Here is a 14,166-nt window from a genome sequence, read left to right on the forward strand (position 1 = left end):
TAGACATACAAATATGGGAAATATTTTGACTATTCAAGTCTAACTTCACAAATTCCAATTCAATTAGACTATTACTAATTTTGAATCAACTGCAATTTATTTTTCTCTATTGAGTTGTTGTGATTTTGTTGTTCTTGTGTTATTAATTAATAAAAATCAGTTTAAAAAATTGAAATGAAGTGTTATGTATTTTGGATTCATGCCTATTTTTGAGTCATTCACTATGTTTTTTAGTGTTATTTTAGTGATTTTTTTTTGTCACCTAAAGTTTGAAATCTACACCTTTGTAACATAGCTTATAGGCCTATATTAGCCTACAATTAATGTATATATATATATATATTGTTATTATTATAATATAATAATATATTATAATAGAAGCAACAACAACAATAGTAATAAAAATAAAACACACCACAGATGCACAAGAAACATTTAGAAAAGAGACGGACAATAAGATGGAACTTTTATTTTTCAGATAATGTTTATTGCACATATTTTGTAATTTCATTCCTAAATATAAAACAATATACATTCAGACGCAGTCAATAATACGAATCTAATGTTGTATTTGATGCGAGATACCAGCGGTCACGTGACAAAAGAACGAAGGACTCAAAGCCGAAGACTCGAAAAAAATGAACTAATCATTTCTGTTTCTGCATCGGTTTGTGGCTTGAAGAACGAACGACTCGAACCCGAAGACTCGAGAGATGAACTAATCTTTTCTCTTTCCGGTACTGACAGCATAGCCTCTATGGGACTAACGGAATAACGAAAGACTCGAACCCGAACTCGAGACTCGAAAGATGAACTAATCTTTTCTCTTTCCGGTACTGACAGCATAGCCTCTATGGGACTGACAGGAAGAACGAAAGACTCGCACACGAACTTGAGACTCGAAAGATGAACTAATCGTTTCTGTTTCCGGCCCTGCTGTATTATCACACACGGCACGGCCCAGCAGACAGATCAGGGTCAGACACTGACGAGTCGACAACTAACGTCTCGAGACACGAGAGGAGGAGAACAAACGTGATAAATATGAAGTTGCAAAGGAAAGAAAGTCTCGGATCAGGAGGTGAGGTGAACTAACAGAGTCAGACTCCAACAACTAATCAATTAATAAAACATTTCGGTTTCTTATAATTTGGCTTTGGCTGCATTACCAGTTTATTTTTATTCTTTTTACAAATGTAATCAACATTTTCGTAAGTAGCCTACTAGATGTGTTGGGATATTTAACATGCCATTTTATTTATATTATGCTGAAATGAACGAAATGAACGAAATGACTCGAAAAAAGATTTGTTCATTTTGCTGAACGAGACTCAAAGATCCGAGTCAGTAAAATGATCCGAACTTCCCACTACTAGAGCTGAGGCGATACTAAAATGTGACGTGAAAACATGGCAGACTGCTGATTGGTCAGAGAGAATCGTCACTATTCCCTGTGTCATCATTGCACGCGCCAGACGGAGTATCCTGAATAAAAAACAGCAAAAACAAAAACCAAAACATCCAAAAACAGCATACACTCGATTTCCTCCATTGTCCTGTGTGTGCGGGTAGCGGGTGTGTCTCGCGCGTCTCGCGTAAAAGATTAAATCACGGCAGTTTCCTGCGGCGTCGCTATGACGACCAGGTACTATTGTGGAGGTACTATCTGCAATGGAAAACGGAGCGAAAAGCAAGGCGAGCCGAGTCGAGTCGAGTCGAGTTGAGCTGGTACTGGTAATGGAAAAGCGCCATAATAGACTGAGGTGTTCATCAAAGCTTTAATTGTATCCACTGTTGCTAGTTTGTTAGAATAGCCCAAATATTAATATTAACCCAGCTATCACATATAGTAGGTTATTCTGAGCTTAGGTCTACAATGACCCAGAAATGACCACACACAAGCTTAAATTTGGTCAAATTGATACAGTCTTTTTATTTGCTTACAGAAAACATATGAAGTCAAAAGTTCAAATGACTTTAACAAACAAATTGCCAAGCAGTGACATCACAAAATGTGTTTAGTCTCACTAAACATGTGTTGTTGGTTCTTTGGCTCTTTCCTTTGTATTCTGCTCTTGTAATGAGAAAAAGACCACAGACACTGTATTCACCTGATTTAATGAATAATAAATAACTGAGTGAATTAGCATGCTAAATTGACAGCCCTACTCTCAGAATATTGTTAATTGTTTTGGCCTTTGTCTTCATGATGGTCTCATTTACTCATTTGACACAGCTGTAGATCACAGACGCCTCTTCCACAGTCTGCACATTTGATAGCCTAAAAACATCAAATAAAACAACAATCATGTTATGTATCAGAATACATGATGATGAAATTCATTAAACAATTCAGATGTGTCTGAAACATCAGTGGGACACAAAGTTATTAAGAAAAAAAAATCCAGATTTAAAGAACTTAAATTTAAAGAAGAAAGAAAGTCATACAGGTTTGGAACAACTTAAGGTAGAGTAAATGATGACAGCATTTTCATTTTTGCGTGAACTGTCTCTTTAAGCTCGTTCTTCTCACCTCAGGACAGAATCAGGCTGACGGATCCTGATATTGTCGTAGTGGCTTTCGTTCTCCTCTGCTCTCTTCGTCTCTGTCTTTCTGTGATGTTGGACAGTTGCGTACTGGATCTCCTCAGTATCTCTGCATTCAGGAGCATTTCCGTCTCTTCTGGGTTTGCTGGAAGTAACACTGGCGTACTGAGCGTCATCACAATCGGCTGATTCAGAAACATGAACGTCTCTCCCTGTTACGGTAGAGTACACATTGTCCTGAAATGGAAGATGAATGAAATATTATTTATCATTCACATTTAAAGGCTGTTCACACAGAACACGTTTTCCCATTTCAATGCACTACTTTTCCATTGTTTTTCTATGTAAACTCGTGCTAGACCGACGTGTGTGACCGTTATAAACACGGCACTGAAATAAAAATGCGATAAACTTTTAAAAACACATCTCTAGACTTTCTGGGGTTTTTTGTCTCTCGTTCCACTGACTTGTCTCTCACGTTTTGTGTGAATGGCCCATCTAACTAGACTATTCACATGTTGTATCTGGAAGATTTACCTGTTTTTCAGTGAGGTCTTCAGCTTTAGCACCTCTTCGTTTTCTCCTGATTTAACAGACATTAAACTTGTAAGCTGCATTTTAAAGATTCATTACTACTCACATTACATGAGGCATTTCCACCTGCACTAGTCTGAAAGTGAATTACATTTATACACTCACTGTAATTGAGAATGATTTTATTCAAACTTACATTATAAACAGAACGATGATGATGACGATGAAGAATCCTAAACATGCTGTGATCCCCAACCAGACGAGCCAGCCGTGACCACGATGTACTGAAAGATGAAAAATTTGAGTTCAGATTAAGTCTCAAAGCTACATACTATAACAGTCTTGAACCCTTTATAAAATAAAAGCTTCACCTGTGACAGTTACAGCGTCTGATCTCTGAGATCCATGTTGATTGTGAGCCTGACAGTAGAAGCGTCCACTCTGTAGTGCACTGAAACTCTGTCTAGATCCAACAGCTGAGGGTTCATTCTCCTTAAACCAGCTGAAGTTCAGAGCAGGAGGGTTTGAGTCACTGATGCAGTTCAGAGTCACTGAATCTCCCTCCACTATTACACCAGATCCACTCATCAACACTGAGACGTTCCTGGGTGAGTCTATAACAATTATTAGATTATTTAAGACCTCTGACACATTTTTAAAATGACTAATATGAACCAAATTAATCAAAACAGAATTTGCATCTTATGTTCTATCATTAACTCACACATGACGTTTAAAGTCACATTATCAGAGTATTTCTCTCCATGTTCATTGATGGACTTGCACTTGTATTCTCCACTGTCATCAGAGCTGATCTTTGAGATGCTGTAGATTCTTCCAGATCCTACAAATATTCCTCTTTTAAACCAGCTGATTTCTGCAGGAGGGTTTGAGTCACTGATGCAGTTCAGAGTCACTGAATCTCCCTCCACTATTACACCAGGTGGACTGATGTAGATCTCAGGATTCACTGGAGGATCTACAGGAGAAACATATAGTATCACCCGTCACTCGCCCCACCAAAGCACTTCTATTTCTGTTCTTACATACAGATGGTAGGGACAGAATTTAACATAAACAACATGAATCCATGGATCCTTGAGTCAGAAGGTCATGTCACTTATTAAGAAATATCCAAAATGAAAAAAAAAAAAAAACACTTTTTTCTGTGTGTGTGATAATCAGTAAATCAGTGCTGGATAGATTACTTACAAACTATAGTCGGTTACTGATTCCAAATTACATGACAAAAATTGTAGTTAGTAACATAATTGTTAGGTGTGGCTGTAGAAAGCGCTAGTGATGTTCGGTTCTTGAATGAATTGTTCTTTTGAGCCGGTAGGAAGTAACCAGTCGAGCCGGTTCATTAATCAAGCTGAATCGAACTTTAGTTCCAGTTAATTACGCAAAACACACAAGACAAAGTAGCATGTCCCACTCAAAAAGACCCCACTGTTGAAGTCTGCAGAGGATTAGCGAGGATGGCGTAGTGCCATCATTGCTTGATGACGTATGGAACAGACTAATAGTTTTTTTAAACCAGCTGTCCGAATGAACCGGCTCGCGGAAATTAATCAGACTTTTCATCACATGTAAGCGCACGACGCAGGAGATTTGTAGAAATAAACAGTCCTTATCCATGAATCCGGGCGGCACAGGGGCTCATTGGTCAGCTCTGTTGCCTCACAGCAGGAGTCCTTTCAGTTTGCATGTTCTCCTGTGTCAGCGTGGGTTTCTTCCGGGGTACTACGGTTTCCCCCACACCACATGTAACGGAGGCCAGCTAGTTGTCGTGTGCGACTAAACCTCACTCCTCTGAGGGTTTGAGGCCCGCACAGAGTGGGGCGAGTAGGACCCGGGTGGAGGGGTCACACACACAGTCCAAAGACATGCAGGTTAGGTGCATTGGACAGTCAAAAATTGCCTGTGTGTGTGTGTGAGAGCCCTGTGATGGACTGGTCATCTGTCCAGGGAGCTTTCCCCTGCCTCTGGCCTAAGAAACTGGGATAGGCTCCAGCCCTTATATATATACTGTATAATAGTCAGGGAGAAACTCAGGAGAACACATTTACATTAAAACATAGACAATACCAGAAAAAGAACTCAATGAACTGAAGGATTAAATATACACAAGAGAGGATAATCAACAGAACAGAGAACAGGTGTTTAACTAATTAACAACTATGGAAACTAACAATTACAGTGTAACCGCATTAATACTGCATTAATATTAGCTCAAATGAAATATAGGGAATTTTAATAATTAATCAGGAATATGATTCATATATATCGCATATTACAGTTACATTAAATTATCGAAGTGAAAATAGATCGATTGTGTATATGAATGATCAACACAATGAGTTATGGTTCGTCATTAATATATCAATAGTCTTATTACAGATCGATTATATGAGATAACTTTTAATGAAGTTAACTTAGTTATCGAACAATCTGTTCGTCCAGCAAACCGACCGTATGACTTCTTTATCAACTGTTGTATAATATCAAGAAAATGCAATTACCTGCCTCCTTGTTTATTGTAGATGCCTTTTTGTTACACATATTTAGCCAATGTATTGGATATAATGCATTGCATTCAATGTTGTTATTTATTTTGTTCGTAAAAGATGGCTTATATTGTTTTGGCATAGATGTACAGTAATTGGTTATGTATGTATATGTGACTGTGCCAACCCATGTTGAGAGGAGCAGAAAAGTGCGATTATGTGTGTGCGCTAGAGGACTCCTAGAACTTTAAATGAACTCAGCCATCTTAGTTGAGTTTACTGGAGTTCAAGGACATGAAGAGGTGGACCGCTTGCACCTGCCTGGAGAAGGATCTGGGAAACTTTGGAGGAGTGTCAACCAAATGCCTGTTGTAAACAAGGAGTATAAAAGACTGATGAACTGACTGCCTCTTGGGATACTGATACGCCAGTGCCCCCGACGCCTAGAAGCCCAGAGCTGAGGACAAGAAACCCCAAGCAGAAGATAAGAAGCCCAGAGCTTACTACACCTTTGATTCAAAACGTGATTATTGTATTTTATACTTAAAGGTAGGGTATGGGATTTGCAAAACGGCCGGCAGATTTTGAAAATACACAACTCAAATGGTCCTACCTTCTTCCCTCCAACGCTGGCCCTGACTGACTGGCCCTGATGGGGGGAGGTGGGAGGGGGAGGGGGGGGGGGGGGGGGGTATGGTACGACCGCTTGATTGACAAACTTACTGTCCAATGATTCTAGGTGGTCTTGGATTTGATTGGCTGGAGTTTTTTGAGTCCTGCCCGTTCCACAGATGATTAAATTGCTTAATTTTCATTTCAGTGCTTCTAACTCAGTGGCTGTAAGTGGGTTAGGAATAGGATTTCAAGAAATTTTGAAAAAATGGACAAAAAAGAGAATCACATACCCCACCTTTAAAGGAACTGTATGTAGGATTGTGGCCAAAACTGGTACTGCAATCACTTTAAAAATACTGTAGAGCGGTGTATCCCCTCCCCCTCCCCCCTGACTCGAGGTTGCCAGATAAGCTGAATTCAGCAGAAACGTAGGCTGCTTCAATGAGCTTCCGAAGAGACCTACACAGTAAGTTTTTTTCTGTTAATTATGTTTATGCATCATGAGAGATATTTTGATAAGTAATTATGTATTTAAAAAATGTACTAATTGTCATTAGTTAAATATAATCGTAAAGATTTATGCTCGTATGTGACAGTATCGTAAAGATGTATGCTCGTATGTGACAGTATAATCGTAAAGATGTAACGTTATGCTCGTATGTGACAGACAGAACGGTAGCTGTAAGTCTAACTTGTAACGTTATGTATCTGTCATTAATGTAAGTACAAGCACAAGTCTATGTCACTATGTGTAATACAGCTATTCATTTAGCTGATGCTATAAGTGAAAGTGACCAGCTGTATTTTTTTACTTACCCTGCAGCACGCGTCCATAACACGCTAAAATATGTGATGTGAAATACAGGTCAACTTGCAGCATGTGTAACTTAGTCCACGATATACGTGAAGAACGAATGTCGAATCATTTTTTCTGAGGTAAAGTTAGGCTTCTGTCTCAATTACGTTTCAAATTGCCATAATGGGCGTGCTAATGTTGTTTTCCTCAGCGTCTCAGCAAAATGACAGAGAAACGGGCTCCTATGCATTGCTAATGTTAGCATACGTCCATGTGAGCTAACGTTACGTTACTTTGCACGAACATGCATAACTTTGTTCGACTGTCATGAATATATGATATGTGCATTGACATCAAGTACAAGTTAGCCAAGCACAAGTTAGATGAATCTTACATGTCCAGGAGAAAATTAGCAACGTTGGCGTCTGTGTTCAAATTCTTCTCCGTTTTCAGCTGTCTCCATCTTTCAAAAGCATCTCCTATACAAATTCTGGTTTTATTTCGGACTTTGTCACGACGAATTTCTGAATTATAACGAGGTCTTTTTGATTTAGTAACGTTAGACATTTTTATCCGGCTAGAGCTAGGGTAGGTTAGAGCAAAGCTGGCAACCCGGATCCCGAAACACTACTGACTTCGTGATTGGTAGATAGGTGGAGGGAGGCGCGTCAGGCCAAAACACAAAATGACAACAACAACATCAGTTGAGGGCTGCAAGTCCACTTTTTAAATGACAATATCCTAGCCATACTACTGTTGTCAGTGATATAAGTATTTGAAATTAACATGATTTCTTAATGTCTAGTGACACATCAGGGCCATTTTATGATTAATTGAAATAGATTTCTTACATACAGCTCCTTTAAACGATGCAGTTCTATTTGCCTTTATATTTTTGTTTATTATAAAAAGAAAAGTAACGAATTAAAATAAATTTAATTGATTACAAAATCTGCCTACTGAGACTTAGATTAATAATGCTGGAAGACTTTTAATGAGAACATACCACAGAGGAGTCTTCTGACCAAATTGTAAGTACCTTTTGAATGCTTATGGTTTAGGTCAGATTTGACTTTCTTTACCTTACCTGAGAATAATAAATAAATAGGTAAAAGGTGTTAAGAGTAAAGTACACACCGTAAAACACAACTCTCAAGAAAAATGATCCTTCTTACAAACTCCAAGAAAGATTAATTTTCTGGCCGTGAACACTAATCTTCCTGTGTTTATAAAATTAAACTACTCGACGTAGTAAATAATAAAAGCTTTGTAGCTGAATCGTACTTCTCATTGACTTTGTAATATGAGCATTTAGACAGAGGCAATCAAGGATATAATGGATTTTAATAAATGCAAAACTAAGGAATACATACTACGATTCACATAGAGTAAATATTAGAGATGCACCGATTGATCGGCTGGTGACCGGAATTGGCCGATTTTCACGTGATCAGCCGTGACCGGCGACCACCGGTCAGTCTGACAAATGCCGATTTTATGCCGGTCAAATGCACTCGGGCGCCGCATGATTAACATCGCGCAACATCAGCATCACACGTGCACACGGTACACACATGTAGAAAACCTCGTGAATTACGTCCGTTCAGAGCGCAAGCGCGTATTTTTTTTCGGCGTGCATGTTAATCAATGAGTGCATTCACAACGGGAGCAGGAGCAGCGCGTGAGCGTCAAGCAGGAGCGTCGCGAGCAGTGAAGCGCGTGTTTCGGCGCCGAGTCTATTTGCTGCACTGCTCACGCTCAATTAAAGGGAAAGCACACTTTTGATGGACAAAATAGCCTAAATAGGGTTTCACCAAAAAAGTGCCCAAAATGCACAGACTTTGCGTGTTTTAACAAGAACTAGAGTAGGCTATGTCAGAAAAGAAAACGAAGACTAATATTTATAGAAAATGTACCCATTTAAACTTTTTTTATTATTCAGTTTGTAGGCTACAAGTGATTGCAATAGGCCTGTTTTTTATTTATATATTATTTTATTGCCATTCCCTGTTTTCATACAGACGTTTAGTTTGTTAAATACATATATAAAAAAATATTGAATATTGAATGTGAAAAGGAAATGGTTCTTCCATAACACTGCACTTTAGATATGTGTGAACTATGCAAATTGTAAAATGTTCTATTACAGAAAAGATATAAAATAAATATTTGTGTGTGCTGTAAAGTGGTTAGAAAAAATGAAATCGGAATCGGCTAAAATCGGTATCGGCAAGTCAAACTTAATGAAAAATCGGAAATCGGAATCGGCCCAGAAAATTGTAATCGGTGCATCTCTAGTAAATATGCGTATATAGCAATACAAACAGTAAAAACAATACAAGACACGAACGAAATGAGAATGAGAGAGAGGGAGAGAGGATGAGCGAGAGAAAGTGAAAGTGAAAGCAAAATGTCAGGATGACAATTTTCACCATTAACTCGTGAGAGACACCAAGCAATCAAATCACCTTAAGCAGGGGCAGACAACCTTAAACGCATTAAAAGCTTGATTAAGCTTATACTTGCATATAGTCTGTTGTGTTGCTGAGGCAAGAAGGCGCGTGTATGTTCGCGGGAAGTTTAAGTCTACTCAAAGTTAAAGTTGCCGGCTGTTCACTTCACTGAACGTAGGAAAAGTCCGAAGACGAAAATAAAGACAGAGATTTAAAGAAAAGAAAAGACGGAGGAACTCCTTAAGGGGTTGTGGAACCAGAAACTCTCTCAGACGAAGTGCCCTGGAGAACTTTCTGTGTCAGTCTCTTATGGAGAGGATAGGTTCACGCAAACAACCAATGACCGTCCGAGAATCTGAAGCGGGAAAAGTTTCCTTTGTCCTGTCAGGCGTTCATTTACATAGTTTATGACGGCGTTTAGAATTCGTCATTTCTACCCAGAAAGATGGTACAGATAGAATAATACATTTTACTGTAATCTCCTGTATATGGTTGGTTCAGTCAGAGCGAGGCGGTTAAACAGATACCAAGAATGAAATATAAAACAGTTAAGGATACAAAGTTACAATCAAATGCACGATTATAGGCATTTAAAAATTGTAGATACTCCAATATGACATGGTCATATAAAATGCAACACAGGAATATATCAAACATTTGGAAATGTATGTATATGAGTAAATCCATGGAAAGTCTGTGTGTGTGTGTCGTAGAAAGTTTCGTTATCTCTCTGGCTGAGAGAGAGGGGGGTGCATTGGAATTATTTTGAAGCTTGCAAAGCTAGGAGAACGTGCTGTGTCGTGTTGTTCTGGTACTACTCCGAGGTGCCATAAAGTGTCAGAAAGCAATCTAAACCCAGACCTGGTGGCTCCATGCCAGTAATTTAGATGCTTGAGAGTCAGGAGGTTAAAAGCTTTAGTAAGCTTAGCAAAGAATGTTTTTAGAAGAAAAGTGCTTAGAAAACACAGAGAGTCGGAAATTGAACGAATGATTCATAGCCCAGTCGTTACAACAGGGAACTCATATAAACAGGATCAGAACCAAAAAACAAAACAAAAACTAAACTAAACATAACCCTAACATTAATCTGTTACATTACACACATTGCCTTGTTTGCCACATTAATTTGAATAAGATGCTTGGTATAAATACATATAATCAGTTACTACCCAGCTCTGACTGTATTATGCAACACAGGTTTGTTTTTTTTGTTTTTTACATTTGCTGCATAATACTGATTACACAACAAAAAGTATTGTATTTTTTGTTTTGTTTTCTTTAAAGCTACACTGTGTATTTTTTTTAAGTTGATTCTTAGCAAAAACACTTTGTTCTTTCAAAATGATATGTGCTCATTCATGTGTAATTACTTCCACCAACTAATCAAGTATTCTCGTAAGCGTATAATCTGCCATTCAGAATACATATGAGTGAGTCGCTCGAATGACGGCAGCCGTGTTGCGCGTCCATCTTGAAAATACATTAGCCAAAGAGGGACATACCTGGAAATTCAAGCTTCGCCTTTCGCACTTTTACACTCGGTGGCACCGTGACGAATGCGAGGGGGAGATTACTCGCGACTGTCGGCAGATTTGAAAGCCTGTTGAAGATGGAGGATCACGCCTATTCTCAAGGACATGTAGCAGAGTCGCCAAGGAAGTGAAAGAGAGAATTAAGACGACAACACGACAGGCAAATCAACAAGACCAAAGTCAATATTGGAGTGGCTTTTCCAAGATGGAAAGAGCTCATGAGGAGCAAGGGTTTTAAAAAGTTGCCTGCTTTCTGCTCGACAGGTAATTCAGCCTATTTGTGTAAATTCAAAGTTTTATAGTTGATTGGTTAACTATAGCAGGGTTGTGGATAAAGCTAGAACGACGTCTAGGATAATTTTCCTCACGTCAATGATGAAAAGGATTGTTTACCGTGTAAATAATACGGCCACCGCAGGAGTTAAAACGCCCTCGTAATGGGAGGGGCTAGAAAGTAATATTCAGTTGGTAGTCATATACAATTTCACCGCTAGATGGGAGAAAATCTTACACAGTGTAGCTTTAAAAAAGAGAAAAAATGTTGAGTACTTACAATAGAAGTGAATGGGGCTAATTTTGGAGGCATAAATGTGAGTCTTATTATTTCATAAAAGCATTTACAATCAGTATTGTGTTCAAATATGTGCATTATTTGAGCTGTTGTGTTCATGGTGTGGCGTTGCCATGACATGGGAGTTGTAAAATTGAATATAACTGAATATAACATAAAATGTTAAAATCACATATATTGGTCATGTTGCTGTACTATTGAAACAGTGAGCATTTAAATGTTTTAAATATTAGCCCCAATTACTATCATTTTTAAAGAAAAGGAGGGACGAGTGAACTCTACTGGCTTTGGAAAGAAAACTTTAAAGAACATACTCACACGTGACATTGATCTGAACAGCAGGAGAGATGTGAGTGTGTCCGTCTACAGCACAGCTATATCTGCCTGAATCCTCTCTTCTGACTGACTGCAGCAGGAGTTCATTGTTTCTGTCTCTTCTCTCAATTAATGGCTGTGAGTTTCTGTACCAGATGAATGTTGCTCTGTCAGTCAGAGCGCAGCTGCTTTTACATCTCAGAGTGACTGAATCTCCCTCTGTCACTCTCTCAGGAGACTCCACCTGAAGATCTGAACACAACACACACATTATATCTAGTGCTGCTGTCATACACTGATTATTATTCAACATAATGCACAGAAGAAGAGATAAACCTCATCAAACTCACCTGTGACAGTAAGAGTCACTCCTGGATCACCAGTATATTTTCCACCAGGTTTATCAGTGATGAATCTGAAATAGTACATGTGTGAATCCTTCAGTTTCACATGACTCAGTCTGATGTTGCAGTTCTGCTGTTTTTCTCCCAGATACTGAAGCCTCTGACTGTATTCAGGGTCCTCAGACAGATCTGGAAACTCTCCATTTTCTTTCACCAGTGTTTTGGTCCAGAACGCTTTCATGATCTGAAGTCCAGTAGGGTATTTATAAGTGCAGCTCATTATCACTGTTGAGTCCTTTAGTGCACAGATGTGTGAAGGACTGTAACTCACACCCCAATCATCACTAGAAACCCCTGAAACACAGAATTCACAAGGCAACAATAGGAGGAAACAAATACCCTATGAGTCTATGAGTTAAACAGGACCATACACTATCATTAAACATTGTTTTTCTTTACAAAACTAGTGTTAATAAATGAAGAATTACACTTATGATGTGATCTGTGTAAAACCTACAGCCATCAGACAGAAGATGATGAAATGCAGGAAGCAGAACATTGAACACTAACCATGAAAACCGTTATGCTCTAAATGTTATCAGCTTCATCAGTTAGCATTATATCAGCATAACCTGAATAATACCATTTTCTTTAGAAGCAACAAATAAATCACAGAAATTTCCCTCCATTATAGTAGATATTTTACCAGTGCTATTTTTCCTGGGGCACCAGCAGTGCTAACTGATCCATGCTAACTAGCCAAAACCTTTTACTCTGAGTTAGTAATGAACTCGTGTGTCATTTACAGGAGAGACTCACCTGGAATCAGGAGCAGAAACACCAGAACAAGAGTCATCAGTGACATCACAGGAAACTAAATAATTTACACAACAGTTCAATATGTCATCTTTCATTTCATAAAAACTATAATAACAGCCGTTTATTGCATTATAAACACTGCAAAAATGATACAAATACTTTACAATCTTCACTGTTAGTAGATTTCCACAGATGAAACTCATTTAAAGATAACGTTAGGAACACATGAGTCATCTAACAGAGGTTATTATTAAATAAAATGTTTCTCACTCCAATTTTCTTGTGTGGAGATTAATTAAGTAGACAATATTAATTACTGAACAAGTGTATCTCTTACCGTTTTGTAGTTTCAGCCGCTGATAACAGACTCCAGGAGAGTGAAGCTGAAAACTTTCTTCTGCTATTTTACAGTTTTTTCCTTCCTCTTTTTAAAGTCTGATCAACCTTCCCCACGCCGAGACAAGAACAACCCGAATGAAACCACTTGCAAATAGAAAAAGATAAAACACTCTCTCTAAAGGATTGGTTAAAGAATATCTAAAAGCATGACTACAGAGTTTACATTACAAATATCAAATGAAACTTTCAGTGTGAAAGGAAACCTCCTGTCACCATGATTAGATGGTGTTATTCAGCTTCCTGAAAAGTGATCTTCTTTCTTTAAGACAAGTAGTTCTTCATTTTTAAAGACAGTTACAAAATAAGATCAAACTGTGTGTGTTTACATCCATGTTCAGTATTTACACCTATTTGAGGGAGGAACATGCCATTGCCTTCCCATAGAATCAGGAAACAATATGATGGATGGATGGATGGATGGATGGATGGATGGATGGATGGATGGATGGATGAATATGTGGATGGATGGACAGATGGATAGATGGATGGATGGATGGATGGGGCATTAACATGTAATTTCATTCCCTTATATAAAAGAATCAGGCACCACTATGATGGATGGATGGAGTAACATTGAGGATGGCCAGACTTTACCTCCACTGTCCTGAAGAGGGAGCAGTTTTTCAGATCATACTTCTGACACTGTGTTTGTGTTTATCCATGTGCATTAGGGACGTGTAACTCTATAAACACACACACACACACACACACATATCTATCTAGTATGTAGT

At 38.4% G+C, this 14,166-nt stretch overlaps 1 protein-coding gene across 2 annotated transcripts; it reads right to left on the minus strand.

Annotated features, from left to right (window-relative positions):
* Nucleotides 1-1,908: 1,908 nt before the first annotated feature.
* Nucleotides 1,909-13,669, minus strand: LOC311077698 (B-cell receptor CD22-like). Of its 2 annotated transcripts, XM_084106291.1 has the most exons (10): nt 13,374-13,669; nt 13,037-13,091; nt 12,224-12,571; nt 11,877-12,125; nt 3,806-4,060; nt 3,453-3,695; nt 3,278-3,365; nt 3,085-3,130; nt 2,534-2,784; nt 1,909-2,281 (listed from the first exon to the last, which is right to left on the minus strand). In XM_084106291.1, the coding sequence occupies exons 2-10, from the start codon at nt 13,080-13,082 to the stop codon at nt 2,224-2,226; spliced, it is 1,584 nt and encodes a 527-aa protein (XP_083962417.1). In that variant the 5' UTR covers nt 13,083-13,091; nt 13,374-13,669; the 3' UTR covers nt 1,909-2,223. The 2 variants fall into 2 exon arrangements, with proteins under 2 accessions (XP_083962417.1, XP_083962418.1); XM_084106292.1 differs by lacking the exon at nt 3,806-4,060 and having other exon boundaries at nt 13,374-13,451.
* Between the last annotated feature and the right edge of the window lie 497 nt (nt 13,670-14,166).

Source organism: Abramis brama (assembly GCF_963993115.1).
Source record: "Abramis brama genome assembly, chromosome: 2".
Lineage (NCBI taxonomy): Eukaryota > Metazoa > Chordata > Actinopteri > Cypriniformes > Leuciscidae > Abramis > Abramis brama.